Source organism: Dermacentor albipictus, chromosome 8 (assembly GCF_038994185.2).
Source record: "Dermacentor albipictus isolate Rhodes 1998 colony chromosome 8, USDA_Dalb.pri_finalv2, whole genome shotgun sequence".
NCBI lineage: Eukaryota > Metazoa > Arthropoda > Arachnida > Ixodida > Ixodidae > Dermacentor > Dermacentor albipictus.
Window position 1 is genome coordinate 94930895 of NC_091828.1, and position 19159 is coordinate 94950053.

Sequence of the window (19159 nt, forward strand, 5' to 3'; positions counted from 1 at the left end):
GATTTGGGCAGTAACAGACTGCCCTAATCATATCCAAATCCCTGGCACAATATGCTACACAGTAGAGAACACAGCTTCCACAAGCACCATCACGGAACAAGTCTTGTGCCAAGGAGGAAGAGCTGCATGGACAGACAAGCCACACAGGTTTGTATAAGCAGCACCAGCTGTTGCCAGATGTATCCCGTATGCCCTGCAGTATAACACTCAAGCTTTCCAAATGGGAGTGCATAAATTTGTAGTATGCTGAAACCAAGTTTCCGCCACTGAAAACAGCGGTCATGCAGGGTCTTGGAAAACAACTATATATAGCTCGTACTTGCTCGCAGCGACGTTTCCGCACCGCACGACTCTCATTTCTGTCACATGTTGTGCTTTGACATGCTTAGACAAATAAGTGGCGAAGGCAGTGTCTACAGACCCTTTTTTTACAAACAGAGTTCACAAAAGTCTTCTTGCTAAGTCCTCTGTAAACAAACAGCCTACAAACATATATACAACTCTCCAGCTGGTACCAGTTTTGCTGTAGTCAAAATGTTTGAATTTAGAACTGAATTTTAATGCTAAGTATAACGAGCTGCTTGCACGAACTCAACACACACACACACACACACCAGAACACATCAAGAGCATGTATGTACACTCTAAGAAAAGTTTACGCCCTTTGGGGTGTATATTTGCCACACAACAATAATCGTCACCTGTCTTGCCTGCATTTCCTTTCATGAAAACGCTGTGCTCGTTACTTTCCTGTCGAGAATGCTCTGTCATGCTGATAACACACATGTCGTTTGTGACTTGGAAGTACCGGGATCGCAGCGTTAAAGAAAGGAAGTGCAGGCAAGACAGATGACGATTATTGTTGTGCGGCAAATATACACCCCAAAGGGTGCAACTGTTTTTAGAAGTGTATAGTATACTATACAACAAGACACTTTTTCCTTGGCTAACTTGACCAGAAGTTTTCCAAGGTCATTAACACATTGCTGCCACAACACAGACAGAAAGGGTATACTATATCGTTTGGCATCAGCTATGCTGAAAGAGTTGGCTGTGCAGTGGTTTGTGATATGCCTAGCCCACAAATCATTTGCAGGGTGCAGTAAGGGAAGACAAATTTGTTTCATAACACTTTTGTAGTGGTAAAGCTTTTCTGTCGAGACTGGTTACATATACACACAGGTGCAGACACTGTAGCATGCTGAACATGTGGCCAAGTACACTGAAAGGACATACTTTACAGAGGTAACCACCAAGGCCCAGAGCCACTGTTGAGGTACTTTATATCTATTATGCTTAGTTTTCAAATTTAGGTACAGTTCAAGACTTTTTCTCGTTTCTATGACCAGTCATACTACAGCAAGTCCCCTGCACAAGTATTCACTTGTGTATTTGTAACCTTGTGTGCCTTCTTTGTGTACAGACCTTAAGAGGGAGCTCTCGGTACCGACTCCAATTCCCCTATTCAAACGCATGTAAAAATGCAGAATTGCTTTCATGATACAACCGCTAAACCAATTCAAATAAAGCTTGTTGCATTTTAGAAAGTTACATTTTAGCAATTATAGGATGCAGAAATTTTACTTAGAACCCGGAATTTAAAAAAAAGTTCAAGAAATTCCCATAAATGGCACCTGTTGGAACATCTGCTAATGAACATATACTAATGTACACCATATGCGAGCTTGCTACCATTTTTACGAGAGTTTTGCAAAAGTTGTACTCACAAATTGGTGGAACATTTCGAAGCACTGTATGACGATACATAAACTTTGTCTGCTTTAGAAGTATCATTAGGCAGCAGTTTACGAAATTGTTATATTGGGTTTTACTGGTAAGTTATTAACTTGATGTCTCTATAATTTTGTATAATATACAGAGTATTTACTAGTATGCCTTACTTCATAGTTTTGTGGTACACATTTGTCGATCCACCGTGCTGCTTGAACAACCAACAAGCATGCTGTGCTTAGGTCGGACAAGAAAGGAAAACCTATGTACCAAATGAAGATGAATAAATTTCGATTTGATGTAGTTGAGTCCTTTTCATTTTTCAAGACTTCTTTGTAAGCAAATTGATGGCCTAAACAAAAGAATTTGCTTCCTAGAGTCACTGGATTTTGATTTCTTTTAAATGTGACAAGCATCATCAATATAGGTACAGTGGTTGCTGAGAACAACATCTACGTTCTGAAGTAAATTAGTAGCGGCCCCGAGGTACGTCACTCAGCCTGAACTGTCCACCTTTCTTCCATCGAAGATCTCTCTCTCTCTCTTTCCCTCAAGAGGCTTACCGTATTTGCAAATAAAGTCACCGAAACATCACCATAAAAGAAGGTTAGGGTTACTAACAATGTTAGCACGTCACCAGTGGGCCAAGTGGTGCTCCACCCACGTTACCATCGGGAATGGTTGCCCACGATTGGTGGATAAGAGAGAAGATAGGATCGAGCGAGGGGTGTCCTCCCATTACCGGCCTCCACATGCCACCGTCCACCCAGGTTTCAATGTAGCATCCAGTAAGTGTGAGCCATCGCACTGCTGTTGCGATCGAAAGCACAGCTACTGCCGATTCCGGCAAGAGGCCTATCACAATTTCTTTCTTTTTTTGAACCGCACAAACTGCAAGGCCAGTTGCCTCGCCGCAAGATGCATCGATGGAAGCCACAACACAATGCAAATTTGTTGCACACGCTTTATTGCAGTGGATGGCATCGGGGCCAGCAGAATGACAAACGCAACATTTTTCAGCTTCTGTGCAAAACATTGAGGACTTCCTGCAAAAGAAGCTCGGTCGAACTATACAGCCGCTACATCACCTGTCAAGTCCAACAATGGTGCCTAGAAATACTGCTCCAAACGGGCTTAGAAAAAACGGTGCACGCAACTATCGGTGCAATCAAAACACGGTCAAAAGTGCAGGCACGTCGTGTGATGGAAACACCAAAGGCACGTGCGAGGAAAAAAGAAGAAAGCTTACATTTGGGCACGACGTTTGATTCGGCGCTCACATAACAATGTTTTGCTGCAGCGGTGCGAACATGTCACGTACGCAATCTGCAAGGTGGTGCAGCGTCATTATGCATGGAGAAATTAAGCAGGCATTGCACATTTTTGGTCAACGAATTGCAAGTGAGACACTGTATAACTGTACAGAAACACAAATAGCAAAACTTGGAAAACTGTTGTGGAAGATTCACATACAATATGCATTGCGAGCAGGAAAAATATTCTGCTGGCTTTTTCCAGTCTGCATGCTCTGTTGTCAGTGTTCGCAGAGCAGTAAACAGACGACACCGGTTTGGCAACCTTTCGTCACAGTGAAAAAAAGAATGCGCAGGGTTTATGTTAACACAGCTTCACGTTACCATTCAAACAGCTAATGAATCCCCACATTGTAAAACTTGTTAATAACAAAGCAAATGATACCTCAAGGTCGTTCTGTTCAATATACACCAATGCGTCAGGAAGACAACATCCGGTGCACAGAGTTTGTGCCGGGGGTTCAGAAAGAAAAAAAAAGATCTCTCTTACATCACACACCGGAGTCAGTGTTCTCAGGCCGATCACTTTCGGGGATATACTTTTTTTTTTTTTCACTTCAACTTCAGATAACCTCTAATGCAACGCCTCAAAAGCACTACGGCCATTCTGTCAACACTTGAGAACCAAGAAACACAACTGTAACACTGTTGGAAGGCGTGCCGATCCTTTCATAACATCCAACTTCCTCACCGTTTTATAACCAATTCCAAAAGTGATTGGTCCAGAACGCAGCTCCAGTTTTGCATAGTGCACTTGCAGAATTATTACTAGACTAACACTCTCATTACAAAAGTTGAGCGTGACCACACCGAGCTTTATTTCTTTTCCTTATAGTACGGGGAGCCAACTGGCATCCCCGGTTTTCAAGATGCACAAAGTGCTATCAAAATACTCATATAATTCACAATTCTCATCGGGCATCGAAAGCTGTTTCCGCACATTGCCAAAAGCTCCGATTGGCCAACCGTCCATCCGAGAGGCAGCATTTCCTGGGCACATCAGAGGCATCCTCTAACGACGTTCACCTCTGTACGTCGACGTATTGTGCGGTTAGTGTAAGTAACAAAAGAAAACAAAGATAAAGAGAGAGAGAGGGAAAAAAATACAAAAGGTCTCAGTTGTATAAAACTGAGCAAAGTGGTACACACAAAAACAAAAAGAGTTGGAAAAAATAATGACGCCGCAGTCGTCGATCGTGCTCACACTGACCGAACACGCCAGCTAGGAACAAGCGACCACAAACTGTGGAAAACAAAAATAATCAAAACGGAAGCGCGTAAGGCGTGTGAAAACCACGCCTCGTTATGTACAGCTAGAGAGGGGAGAAAGAACTGTCCACTCAACTTTCGACTCTCGCAGAACTCAGGAGAACACTCGGTGGCCAGTGGCAACACACCGCAACATGAACCCCACCAAATTGTTTGTCCCAGTGAGCAATCAAAGCAGCTGGAACTGCCACACTCTGGCAGCCACGCTGAAAAAGCAAGCACACCACCAAACAGACCATGAAACTGACAGTGTCCGCCAGATTGATGTGTCATCAATGTGTGGCTTTTTTTCCCCTTTTTCTTTCCTTCAGAGGTGTAATATAAGTAGTTTTACTGTGGCCTTTGCAACAAGCCTCGTACACAAAACGGTATAACAAATGCAGCCCAACGACGGAGACAGCTTCAGTCGTCGTCGCTGCAACCAACGCACGCAATCGCTGAACAACAACAAATGCAGGAACGCTGGCCATCACTAACCACAACTCGCATTCTCACTCCACGCGACGGAAACATTCACGGGCACAACACTACTGCGGGCAACTCCGCTAACCAACGCTGGGGTCTAGTGGAACTTCTGCGTCCAGAAACAATGCAACAACAAAGATTTTTTGGGGGGTCGCAGTTTGGTCAAAGAGATCGTCTTGGCATCTACTGTTAAACCCAATTTGCTTTCCAGCAAACGATGGGAAACCTTGTACAGCCACTCTTTGGTCTTAGTGCAACAGCTTGCCTACCAACCTTCACACCCCGATATCTCTGGGTGCAGTGACTACATTCTGAAGCAGACAATGTGAGAAATTTGAGTTCTCCCCACCCGCTCTCAGATTCTTAATGTTTCCCCATCTTCATGCTCAACCTTGACTCAATCAACCACTGCTCATATGACGTGCTCTCTGCATTTCAGAAGCGCTCTTCGGTGAATGGTGAGCTGAATTTGGATAAAAATGCACTCGCAGCATCTACAAACCAGAGCCAACTAAGGCCAATGACCATGTGATACGAGAGGTGACGCTGTGCTTGCTCTCAGCAATGTTGAGGAGCTTCTAAAATAGTGTAGAAGCCTCACCCTTGCCACGTAATGCAGGCAGGCTTGGTTATCTACCGAGCAGGGGCGCCGACCTTGAAAAGCAATGCAGCAATGGCATGGCCAATTCACTAAAAGGAACCAACACTGTAGACACCCGGCTTCTCGGGGACGAGCTAAGAGTAGGAGCAACGGAAAACAAATTTCTCACACCAATCTGCCAACTATGGCCAATCTCGGTGCCTTTTTACGCCCCTAGCGGTGGGTTGCCACTGGCCGAGGAAGGGAGGGTTGGGCACGCGAAACTGCCGGAGATGCAATTCCGAGTCACCGTCCGAGCCCGGAGGCGAGGATGACGTCTAGTCGTCCCAGTCCTTCTTGATCTCGAAGGTCCATTCCCATTTGAGGTGCTCGTGCTTGTCGTCGTCGGTGAAGAGTGACTTGACCGTGTAGGAGCCGCGGGCGAGCATGCCCGACGGCATGTCTTCCTGCGGCGTCGTGAAGGACTGGATCTCCTTCTTGGGGGCGTATGAGCCCACCATCTGGTTCATCTTCTCCACTGCAAGCATTACAGAGGATGCACAAAAACAAATCGGGGCATCAACACGATTGTTGTATATGAATTACTGAACAACATTCAAGTGCAGTAGAGAACACAGATAAGCCAAATGAACACGTACAAGTGAATGTTGCACAATAAATGTGGCGCATGTCCCGTCGTCTTACTTGTCTGTGTGAATCGAGCGCCATGACCTCAATTATTGCAACTAACCAACTAGCCCAAAAACCTGCGATCCTAGATATACAGCCACATTTTTTTCAGACGCCCAATTTTTCAGACATGGCTGATAATTCGGACGCCTTTGTGGCACCAAAATATAGCCCCACAAAGCCAACGTATAAGGACATCTAAAATTTTAGACACTGAAACCCCTTCACCGTTCTATTTCTCTGACTTCTTTCCATGGCAACAGGTCTGAAAAAGCAATAATTAAGCCACCGCCGCCATTTCGCTTATCCCAAAGGCTTGAACCAGAGCTTGTGCACACCATTCCACTGGCAGCCGTAGAACTCGTTTTGTTCTGTCGTTAAGCTTAGCTGCTTCGGTGTTCGCTATCAAGCTTCCGGCTGTTGGGTGCCGTGTTTTTTCATTTGAAAGATTCACCGCTGTTGTCAATGACGCCAATTCAATTTTTTTCATCCTCGTCAATGGCATCAAAGCATGGAAAGCAGATTTAAGGCTCTAAAGTGTTGCACAATGCTGGTTCCCGAAAATCAGCCTCACTGCAATACAGTGGTGTTAAGCAGTCAAGCCTGCACAATTTATTGCAGTGAAGCATATCAAGAGTGCGAAGGGCCCACACTCGCGAGACACAAAATGTGTTCCTTCATTACACATGCGCGCACTTACCCTTTCCTGTCACAGTAAGCATAGAGATTCCTAATAATTGTACCAACAGGCTTTTAAAGCTACTTTGGATGTGGTTGTGGCAATCTGAGCCCTGAAAGAGCCCTGAACCACTTTTTATCGAAAAGGAGAAATGCATTTGAAGTTAAAATAGGCTATTTCCGAAATACTTTGCCGCAAAAAGTACTTCAATGCATTCAGCAGAAGTGGAGTTACCCCCGCAATCAAATACCCTCTTTGCTGTGCTCTCGTTCCTCCTTCAATGCATTGCACTGCGAAAGCTACGGCAGAGCAGAGTGTGCCCACAATGCAACCTCCGCCTCGTAAATGTCATCGTGGCGCACAGTTCAAATTTGCTCTTCGATGTTACAAGACACCAATACTTCCGATTGCAACACCTGCAATGCACCAAAGGTAATCCAAACGTGGCTATCTTCAGCAAGCCGCAGTGCATTTAGTGAGTGGACTAGTTGCGGCCGCAATATCTGCGCCACGTAGAATACCGCAATTACACGCACCTGTTATGCATATGTGCAAGCATTTGCTTTGTGCACGACTGTGTGCACGCATGTATATTATGACCAAGCAACGTGGTGCGCACCGGCTTTGTCCTTCACTAGCTTGACCGCTGGATAGTAGCCACACCCAACTTGCGCATTTTCAAAGCACTATCAATCAGTCTGCCACGGTGTCTAACCAGAAGCAGCCAGGAATGAGCGAGTGCTAGCAAGCGTGTGTTTGTGGTCCAACCTTAAGTTTTGTGTGGTTCGAGGCTAGTTAAGTGCGCAAAACTAGTCTAAATTAGCGAGACCGCCGCCTATGACACCGATAAGCAGGATGGCCAAATTTTAATTCCTACACGGGCTACCACGGCCAAGTATATGTGAGCGACAATAGTTGGCTTCTTCTGGAAGTAGGTAATTATTATCAAAATTTGAAAGCACATTTTCGCTTCCTTCAGCCTGTTTATTAAACTTCGTCAATAAATACACAAAGTAACAATAGGAAGAAGTGCACTGATCTAAGCACCCTTCTTGATTGATGTCATCCACTGGCCTATAGCAGCTGCGTATGGGAATCCGCTTTTATTAAGAAATAAAACACTGAGAAGAAAAAGAGGACTAGGCTTCCGATAAACAGCATTTGTAAGATAAGTGACTTTGCATTCCACGCTTGCAAGCACCGCGCTTACATTTCGGACTCCTCGATTTTTTTTTCGTACGTTTTTTCGGGCCTTAGTCCGAAAAATCGGACTGACTGCAATGCCATCTGTTAGGCTAAACCAGTGGCTCGTTCACGCTTAAACTTCACAAGGAGGTGGCATCGCATTGTGTACGCTATGTAGTACTGGATTTAAGTGCATTATTTACCCCTTTTGTCCGGAATAAATCATAAGTATGCATTGTCTACACTGATGGCTGGCTAAAAATGTTGATTATCTCGAGAATGAAATGGCGGCAGCATTAAACACCGTACAGTAGAAATTCGTTGATACGATACAGTTAAATATGATTTCCCGGCAGCTAAGTTTGCGACCGAGAACATTAAAAAATGACCAACTACAGTTGCGCTTCTTTTGCACCGGTTCATGCGTTCCTGGAAAACACAATTGTTCGACAGCAATGTTCGGTGAATTGCCATACTGTGATAGCATGATACGTTTTCCGGCCACTAGATCTTATGTAAACAAGAAAAGGCATCAGGCATGCGCAGTCGGGCACAATAGCTGCCCACCGTAGCAGCTTCCCCGCATTACTCACTCACCCGTCTCGCATGAAAACTCCAGCACATACCCAGTTTCCCATTCCAGTACCAGCAAATCCCTTCCCCGTTGTTGCACACCACGTTCACAGCTATCGCCGCCAACCGTATTGCGATAAGTATCTTCACCCATCTGTTTCACAGCACGTGGGGCGCAGCGCCGTTGTAAGCGTACTGGACACTTTTAACAGGCAATAACTGAAATGCACCACTGTTCCCATGTACAGGCGGTGCGAAGTGAGCGTCATGTTTTGCTCTGGCAGCATCATAGGCACTGAATTCCAACGGCATCCACCAGCTTGATTTCGTTTTGGCTTTGTGTTGCCGTCTTAAAACAGCACGCAATGGGAAAACAATGTGCGTCTTGGGTTGCTTGGGGCCCCACCAGCTCGACATGCGTCAGCGTCTCGTGCCGCAATGATCTGCCCCCAAGTGGTCATTCCCACCAAAATGACCTACTCAAAGAAGCTGCTGGCTCAGGAGTGCCAACGTAAGCTTGCATAAGCCGCAAAAATGACAGCGCGTGTTCTCGGGCTGCTTAGGCTCCACCACCTCGGCACACATTGGCGTTCCTTGTTGCAACAATTTGCATTACGTATGCGTCAACTACAGCTGAGCCTCTAAAATTTCTTTTAGTGACTCCAGATCATACATTTTCCCGGTTAGTACATTCTTGCTTTCTTTTTTTAAAGAAAAATGTATGAACAAGGTTCTGCTGTATAATGTTTATTTGCACGAGTTTTCCAGTCGCTGATCTACATGGACTATAACGTGTTCTGGCGACCTATTACGTTCAAGAGTGATTTTTAACACTTAAAACATAGGTACCTTGTCACGAGCCAATCAGAACAGAATGACAAGAGAGGGCAGACAAAAAGGCAAAAGCTGCTCTCGCTTGTAAAGATCCAGTTATCCATTTTCCAAAATGGTGCAGGCACGGCTGGCCACTCCACTTGTAAGTATATTTGCTGGTGTTTTGCGAACTTATTTCATGCTTCATACTAAGACAAGTCTGCATTGTAAGCGTTTTGCGCATTAGGAAAAGCCATGGGTTTAGGGTGTGTGCATGGTTGTAAGTTTGTAGTATTGGCACAAGCCAAATGTATCTCGGATGGCGAGCTACATTTGGCTTGTGCCAAATACTATCGCTGCAATGAGAACTGATATGATCACTCCCGCTTATTGCAAAGTTTATCAGCCCGTAAGCACACAGTGCACCCTGCATTGCACAGACGTAGGTATTGTGTGGGAGCAACTGGTGAGCGCGGCTGTTGTCGTCCGCTATGCAGTGTAGTCAAGACTGGCTTAGTGCAGTTTGCGAGCACTGTAGCTGTGTGCACAATTGACACTCTGCTACAGTAGGCTAGCATTTCGTGACCTAGCTGTTTTAGGTGTCCAGCAGATGTGCTAACCTTGTAACCATCACCTTCGTGTGGTGAAGGGCGATTCAAGTCCCTTTAATGAGAAGCACACTGAACCTGCACCACTCGCGCATCGTGGATGGCCGGCTGAAATCGGCAGTGCAGGCCCAAACTATAGGAGAACTGGCCACACACAGTCAAGCACCACTCACCCTGCAGTCCGTGCCTGTATATCTTCTGGACGTACTTCAGCCCCGTGACGATCTCGCGTTGCACAAAGAACTCGATCCGGATCCGGTACTGGATGCCCTCCTTGACGATGAATGTGCGCTTCTTGATCTGCTCGAAGTCCTCTGCATGTGTTGCACAGAGCAAGCCCATTCCATCAGTATCAACAGACTGACAGGCTATATCATTGTGGGCATTGGAGTGCTGCCATTACAGGATGTAGGCACAATACAGGCAACTAAAGTATAACATCAAGATGCACCGTATTACGTTTGATTTGTATGCAGGAGAACGGTTCAATTCAATTCTGTTTACTTCATGTTCCATCGAAAAGAGTGTGTGATAGAGAAAGAAATACTCCCGTATGAGCAGCCTGACCTGCGCAGTCATCCACAAAAGGTTAGTACAAGTGACCAACGACTGGAGCAGGAAAATACTGCTTAGTGCTACAAACATGCCAGTAATGAGGCTGCTGAATAACTTCCACTAATCGTATTGAACTGGCAGGGGTAGCCAATTATGCTAAAATCCAGAAAGTGCACCATCATGCGCACCACTCCGACACTTGGCATGCAACAACAACATTTTTGCTGCCTTTCTTAGAAGCGGCTGTTGGCTTCCCCCCCCCCCCCCATGATGCATAATGAGTAAAGCCCAACACTTGCTATCTGTGTGCTTACAAGTAGCAGTGCTGTGCTACTGAAATCTAAATCTCAACTATGAATTTCACAATGATGCAAGCATAATGTCCGGATTTTCTATTAAAAAAACAGGAAGTAGGACTGATAAAGTATATGGTTATGGTGCCTACAAACTTCCTCATTGCAGATTTTTGTGTGAAGCCAACGTGATAAATCTGGTCTGAAAACCAAACTAAGTAGTGTCCAGCGACATTTCAGGACACAAAAAATCTGAACCTTTAAAACCAGTAAATGCAAGCGCAAATGCCAGCCACACCCCACCTGACCCACTAACAATACTGCAGTAATCAACATACTGTATTTACGAAGCACCTCGACGAAAGTGACAAGCTCACTTTTGGTCATAATAGCTGGATCGCATTACTGTGTTCGAGATGCACCTTATGAATATCAAAATCAGATAAAAGCACGGGGTCTAACATCCTGAAACAGCACAGGAAGTTACAAGAGATGCTGCAGTAGGGGACTGTAGATGTACCTCGGATACCTGGGGTTCCCTTAGACACTAAAGGGAAAATAAGTTGAGCTAGATTGATAGATTAGATGTCTAGAAACCTATCACCGTGTTGTACAGGCCAATATGTCATTTTGTTGCGCAGAAAATTGGCACCGTATGTCCAGGTGCTGCTCCTCAAATCTGAACCCGCACCAGAATGGATGATTTGACAAAATCTCCACGTGAACTTCGTCAGTGGCGTGTACTCTGTGTATCAACAGTCCTCGACAAGTGGCAGCACTTTGATTTGTTTTCTTTTTTAGTCACCTTCTTGCTTGCAAAAGCTCCATTCTCACTATGAATGACGAATTCGTTATCGCAGAAGCCCACTCGAGAAGAATTAAAAATGTACAAGCGCCAGACAGCCAGTCACCTGTGAGATCGAGCACGACGTCGGGTCTCCCGTCGACAACCAACACCAGCTTCTTCACAAGAACGCGGTTGGGGTTGTCTGGTTCTGAAAGGGAGAAGCAAAAAGTAAAAAGCAACGCAGACAAGCAATGTCTCATTCCGAACAAATAGCATCCAATAGTGCACAGCATCTACTCAGGCAATTTTATGAATTTCCAGCATTTTAAAGAAACAGGAATAACTAAGAGAAGAGGAAGGACGAAAGGACAGGCAGGACGCTGGTCTTCAACTGATCTTATTACTTACATGAAAAAGTACGGGTATATACCCGCACTTCTTATGTGAATATACCGCATGAATGGTATTAAACCTCAAGCGCTTTTTGCATCCATGTGTCACAGGTGTACCACTTTGCATTACAGGTTATAAATGAGTTTGTTTTCCCTATTGGACAAGCTTGCAAAAGTTGCACAGGATAACATGCATGCACGTGGCAGGTGCCCACCGACAACAATGGCCTCCGCAGTGGCGGCCCCTAGCAGCGTCTCCTTGTACTTCTGGAGTGACGGGTCCTCCTTGTCGGCCTCAACAATGTCCTTGAGGCTCTTGGCTGCAGGTGGCTTGTAGTTGGGGTGGTCCTCGTCTTCCTCTACCTCGGCCACCGCCGTCTGCACCTTGTCGTCGGCCATGGCCCACTGCTCGCCTGAATGCAGATGTGCGAACACGCACTTTTTACAAGGGGCCCCACAATGACAAGCGTACATCACACAATGAAAGACAACAAGATGGCACCAGGTTAACAGGGCCTGGGGCAGTATTCTCGAGTGATCAGTTTCGGGAATTCGATCCCCTTCACGAGATTTCAAGTCACTCGGCACTGGACGTGTCGAAGTGTATGGCTGACAGCGTTCCTGAAGCTCTGTGCAATATAGCAACTCCTGCTTTTTCAGAGTATATTCGTTTTGTGTTTTCAGTGCACTCTCTGCCTCTCCCAAAGCGACTCATGCAAAAGATAACATTGTGTACAATTTGTGTCATCTACTGCGAGGTCAGCCACAGCACACAAAGCTTGCAAGTTTCTGATCGCAGGTGCAGCACATTACTTAGGTGTTTTGTCACTATGTCTTGGCAGGTCAGCTATGGTGAGCCAGCATGGTAGGTCTGTCTGCCCTTAGGCGGACGAGGTGATATTGAAATTGTTTGTAAATTGGGAGAAAGTGACAACGAAGCACCAGCTTTTATGTAGCATAAGAAGTCAGCTAAACAAATATGCAAAAAAAAATGTAAAAAAAGCCCAATAGGGAATTAGAATTGGCAGGGAAGGTAAGGCGAGTTAGAGTGGCAGACACATCTGCACTTTGATAGACTATGGAATTTATGAACAACAGAAAACAGAGCAAATAGGTGGGGATTCATGGCACAAAAATTCAGGCATGCATAACACGGACACAAGAATGAGCCAGGCAACACAAACGTCAACTATCAACCGAAAGGTCGTACAGTGGTCACTCTTTTCCACCCCTGCACGACTTGTCAGTCGATAGTCAGGGTCTAGGTCCTTGCATCCGTGTTTCGCGCACTTGCATTTTCATGCAATGAAATAAATTTATAAACTTATCATGAATTTTGAATTGGTAGATAGCAATGACAGAGAAACAGCTTCTAACATTTATATTACCTACAAACAGCGCTACTGACACAGGACAAAGAAAGAGAGTGGGGACACACACAACGCTGACTTACAAATTGATAACTTATTAGAGCAAGACACCGGAAGGGACGAACACCACCGTTCGGCGACTGCACACGCAAATGACTAGGCATTGCTGTCCAGGATGGGGTGAACGTATTCACTCGATATCCAGTCACAGTGAGTCGGACTTCCTAGATTTGTTGCACGCCCATCGGCATGTTCTGTGGATAGCAATTCGGCTAGCAAGCATTAGTGTACAAAAAGGCACAATAAATGCCCATGTCACTGTTTGTACTGTGTTGTCGCTCCTTTAAAGGTCCGAAGAGCACGTGCGAGACCTCACACACATGAACCGAGATGGAGCAATGTGTGGCACAGCCACAGTTATACAACGAAACGCTTACTTTTAATTGGTTCTCTACCTAAGCTGGAATGCCCCAGGAAACACGCGCTTCATAATAAAGAGCTGATATCAGCACAGTGTACTGTACGCATCCCACCAACTCTGTAGTCAAGTCCTTGCCCCACATGTCGTTAAAACTTTTAAATAACTAGCCAGAGGAAGCACTGTGACCGACTGCCACAGGGTGCCGATGCAACCGTTACCATAAACAGGAAACTCTCGTGCATTAACACACAATGCAGAATGTCTGTTCAGACAATGCAGGGAACCTTTTAAGTGCATCAACCACCTGATTAAAGCAGAATTTTAATTAAGAAAAGCAGCAGGTGTTCACGACCCCTTGCTGCCAACGTTTAACGCTCTGAAGGACTGCAATCAAGGCTGTCAACCATAGGTAGACGAGCGAATACCTTAGTACAGCAAGAAAAAAAGGGGATGAGAATACAGAAACAAGCCTGTCCCATTCTTTTTTCACTATCCCCAAGTGTTCATGAAGATATGTACAACTTCAGTTTACATCCCTTCAGTCATCCACAGAGCTTCTTGCAGTACTACTGAGAGATAAATCTGGCAAGATTTTCCTATGCAAGCTTTTCAAAACACAGCAGGTTTCATTGTGGGAATCCTGGGTTGTTCCGCTCGTCTTCAATGCGGCTTGGCCCAAAATGTGGCCATGGTGGTGCCAAGCTTTCTAAGGACGAAATCATTACAAAATGTCTTGGTTCTTCCACAATACAGCTAGCATTGAAGTTTGCTCACACATAGTACGAGGAGAAAAAGTAAACCAAAAGAAGCTTGACTGAAACTGAAGCCTGGCGAGCGAGGAGTTTCCCGATTTTCCTCCAACCTTAGCAAGCTGGCAACACTGCTCACATGGGATATAACTGTGCAGTGCAGCAGGAGTACTTATGTTTTGATATAATGTGTTTCGTACATGATAACATGTGAAAAAACAACAACAAACTGCACTTTACATGCTGTTTTAGCAATGACTCAAACACTGACAGACAGAATGCTGTAAATGAAAATGCCAATCTAAAGCCCCACTGCCCAGAGTTCATACGTACATGTCACTCCACAAGCCAAGCAAGCTATGAATAACTATTTTCTCGTCACATTGTTCTACACATTTAAATAGTTTTCTTATCCTTTCTGTTACCCTCTCTGTCCTTTTACTCCCCTTTGCTACACAGTGCTACGGCGATGTGTGGACTGGTACTGTCTCAGTTAGCCAGTAAAAGAAATAAATAAAATAAACAAATAGTGCGAACCACAGTGACAAGGTGGTGTTACCAGCCCTCTCATACAAGAGGAATTTTTTGCACTGACTGCTGGGTAAATCACTAGTGAAATATTTCACTAGTTTTTTCCTTTTTTGCTGAAAGACTCGGGCAAGTAACAGTGCCACAAATATGTGATCTTGGCAAGATGCAATGGAAATGCTATGGTGTGCTAGAAGCTCCAGAGAGAGCCATGCCCAATGTCACCGCCACGTGCATCAACTAACAGGACCTGCCAGACAAGTAAGCTTGGTTAAAAAAAACTAAAGATACACAGATGAGTAAATGGCATTTGTATTGCGGCCTAATGTGAGAAATATGCACCTAAAAGGGGGAAGAATTTTTGCGATCATAAGCTCAATCCTTCAGCATAGTGTGGAACATCAGTGAAAAAAAAATAAACGTACACTCTATAACGGTGCATGGCAACACGCAAGCATGTTGCCATGCACCGCAGAACGCTAGTGCAGCCGCCACAGTGATGGCTGGAGGCATGGTTTCGTGTGGCCAGCTACAATGTTTGGCCACACTACAGCAATGTTCACTGGAATCGATGGCGTGATGCACTGGGGCTCAAGGTGGTGGAAACCACCGTCCTTTCACATGCGGTGCGCAAAAGTAAGGCTGGCTTGCTGAAATGGCCATGCACTACTGAAAGCAAGGTTGACCTCACAAAAATGCAGGCTTGGCAGGCCCCGCACTATGTAGCAGACCACACCAACCCACACCTCTACGAGTCACTGCGCCTGCACAAGTTTGCTTCAAAGCATTGAGTGCAGCCATGAGCTTGCGTGCCCCACAGTATTTTCCGGGCGAGTGTACCTGCTACACGCCAAGCCTAAAATAAATGCTCAGTACAACAGAAGTTGAAAGTCCACATATCTCTATTTGCATCAGGTTCCAAGAATAGTGTGCTCAGCTGATTTTCACTCAAGGCTGCGACTTCTGCTAGTATTTAATCTATGCAGCCCAGAGAGCCAGATAAGGAATCTCTATCTGCCACCGTTATCTAGCTTTAAATGAGGAAAAAAGCTCGGGGGGGGGGAGGTACTAGGATAAGATCTGCACAATCAACAGTGGTGGTAGTATACATCAGCAGGGTTGGAAATCGTTCACAACACAATGCAACTAATTTCATTCCCTGCCGTGACGAGTCTCAAATCTGTCAAGCAGCACTACTCGCATATGTGTTCAGAATCGGAAGCAGGCCCAACTAACAAATGACTCTGGCATCTATAAATTGAAGGATAAGAAATTTCCATATTTATAGAATAGAGCATTTCAGAAACTACGTTTCAGACAAAGCATGATGGCTTTGTTTTTATGCCCTACTGAGTGAACCTAGTAAAAAAACAATAGTTGGGTAACCAACAAAATTTTAAGCCCCAAAAGTTGTAGTTAACGCAAACCAATAGAGGCACAAGTAATGAGCGAATTCCACAGGTCACTAAGGCGCAGTCTGACTCTGCTAGAGGAAGGGAATGCCTGTTAGCTTGACAAGACCTACTTCAAATGAGTTATTTAAATTGAATTTTGTCAACACAACATGCAGTCTAGCACATAACGTAATGAAGAGGCCTTTTCTGACTCCAGCGGGCAGTAAAACGTCACTACAACTTGACCAACCAATTTCACTGTTAGAGTAGACATTGATTCAGTGACATAAATAGCAGAGGCTGTCTTTTGCTGAATGCCACTACTTACAACTCCAAAAACAAAAGTAAGGACAACAGTTTTCACACAAAATGTGCATGTCCAAAGGCTTAAATTTGTTTGCACACCTTTCACAACCCACTTACATTAACAAGATTGCATCGTTGCAATGACATTCGGAGTACATTTCTTTGGTACACACACACAAATTTTAGTCCAGCAAAAATATGGCCATTTTAAGCACATGGCTTTGTGTGGAACTGTATGAATAGATTTCAATGCGATCCACCCATGTTTTCAATATACATCCACGAGTGCTAAAGGAGCTGACAAAGGGGCCACAACATTGTTGTGCATGATGACATACTGTACATCATGACATATCATGCACAACTGGGGTTACATGAGATGATAAGACCCCCCGCATGGCACCACATCTCTGCGCTTCACCTTCCAAGTTTAGTGTGGTGTTCTTGCAAGCATAATCAACTTTGTTATGTGAAACCATCTTCGCATCAGATGTTTGTGCGGCTCTCTTAACGATCATTTGCATTAGCCATCAGAGGTACCTTGCTCATTACCAGCACAATTCCTGACTAAAATGGGTACTTAGGAAAAGCAAATTAAAGCTCTCACGTGCATCACCTGTGAAGGAGGAAACGGCAGGCTTAAAATCGAGGTACTCTTCTGAGCCCAAAACGTACACGGGGCCACAATGACAGCATCGAAAACGAAGACAACATGACGCTTCAACTTTACGCACTGCAGTAGATCACGAGAGCGTATACCTTTCCTCGCTGACCCCCCAAAGTATGAAAACCTATTTTAACCAATTACGCACCCCGACGGTTCTCCACATCTTTCTAGACATGCTTGAGCAATAATGCCCACTCCTGGAACTCATCCAACATGCCAAGCATGGCCCAGAAAATCTCAGGTATGTGAAGTGTACGGGGTCTACCGTGCGCCTGAGTGTGCTGCTGCTAAAAAATAACAATGAACCATATCTGCTGCCGAAGTCGGGTAACGTAATACAAGTTACGCTCCTACACGTAGCTTGGCTTAGCCAAGCACAGCAATCCGTCTCTCTCTCTCTCCTTTTTTTTTTCTTTTAACTTCGGGGCTTGGCACATCCGCTACTTTGGCCGACAGACGACGAGAGTTTGAAATTTCGTCGCAGCGGTTTGAAAACGAAAAACAAAAAAGAAGGATACTTAGTTTCGAAGGGTCCGAAAGCGGGGCGGGTTACTCATTTGCTATAACCGAACCGCACGGTTAACGGTACTTCTACACCGCGTCGCCTTGACAAAGAGCTAAATAAAGAAAAAAGAAACGATCGTGTGGCAGCAAAAAAAAAAAAGAAACTCCACCTCACGCGGCTGCAAGAAACGCACTAAAAAAAAAAAGAAGAAAATCGGACTTCCCGGACACGTCAGTTCGGCGAGACAAACGACGGGAGAGTTTTAAAGATGCAGAAAAAAAAAAAAACGAGAGAGAAGAAAGGTGGTTGAAGAGAACTCGTGGAGCGATGAGGCTCTTTAAGGAGGCAATGGCTCTTCTGACCACGGAAATGAAGCCGACATTCAGCCGATGTTCGGATACAAGATCTCTACGCTCGGCTCAAAAGTTCGCGCTCGAGACAGGATTCTTGAAAAGCGCGGAACCACTTGTTGCGCAATAGTCGCACAGAGCGACAACTGTGTGTTTCCAAAGGGAGGCCGAAGTCGCTCTACGGCCACAAACATAAACGCCGCATGCTAATGTCGGTTTTGCAGCGAACACGTTATATCCGCAGAGTTCAGTGTGACGAGTAACTGCGTAGACGGCTTCTTGCATGTCAGATGCCGATGAGATCATTCTCAATGAGCAAAGCAACGGTGAGAACAAAAAAAAAAAAGAGGGAGGTGGAGGGGGGAGAAAAAAAAGGCTGGGTGTTTCCGCGGGCAGCTCGTGACAGTACGCCCTCGTGAGAGGGTTTCACTCCACTTTTAAGCGCGATCACAAATCTCGCGAGTGAGATCAACGTCGTACACGCGAAGTTCACCACAACCGGATCCAACACCAGCAAATCGCACTCACTTCTACGCTTCGCAGTCTGCAAAAGTATGGAATTGCGGAGAACGCCGGCTGCTTTGGTTCAAACGGACGGAAGCCATGCTCTTCGACCCCGATGAAAAAAACTCGCGTCTTGCACCTCACGTTTCGTTTTCGGAAACCAAGACGTGATCGCAGGCGGGAGAAGGAGTCCCCGTGGCCGTGAAAGAAAGGAAACTCACCTTTCGGGTGTCGTCTACAAGTCGTGGAGGTGCGCTGATTGTGCTTTGAGACTCACCACCCGCGGTGTTCGTAAAAATCAATCCAAGATGGCTACTCTTTATCGACTTCCGGCGCGTAGCGTGGAGGTGCGTGCGCGCAATAAAAGGTGTACCACCGGCAGGCGATTAGTTAACTTTGTTATCGCAAGCACTCGCCTCGAATGAAACTCAA

General features: G+C 45.3%; 1 protein-coding gene across 2 annotated transcripts; it reads right to left on the minus strand.

Moving 5' to 3' along the window:
* Positions 1–2681: 2681 nt before the first annotated feature.
* On the minus strand, positions 2682–19081 carry RhoGDI (rho GDP-dissociation inhibitor). 2 transcript variants are annotated; one of them, XM_070523764.1, is made up of 5 exons: positions 18949–19081; positions 12149–12346; positions 11666–11749; positions 10080–10220; positions 2682–5896 (listed from the first exon to the last, which is right to left on the minus strand). In XM_070523764.1, the coding sequence occupies exons 2-5, from the start codon at positions 12330–12332 to the stop codon at positions 5697–5699; spliced, it is 609 nt and encodes a 202-aa protein (XP_070379865.1). In that variant the 5' UTR covers positions 12333–12346; positions 18949–19081; the 3' UTR covers positions 2682–5696. The 2 variants fall into 2 exon arrangements, with proteins under 2 accessions (XP_070379865.1, XP_070379866.1); XM_070523765.1 differs by lacking the exon at positions 18949–19081 and adding an exon at positions 18752–18927.
* Between the last annotated feature and the right edge of the window lie 78 nt (positions 19082–19159).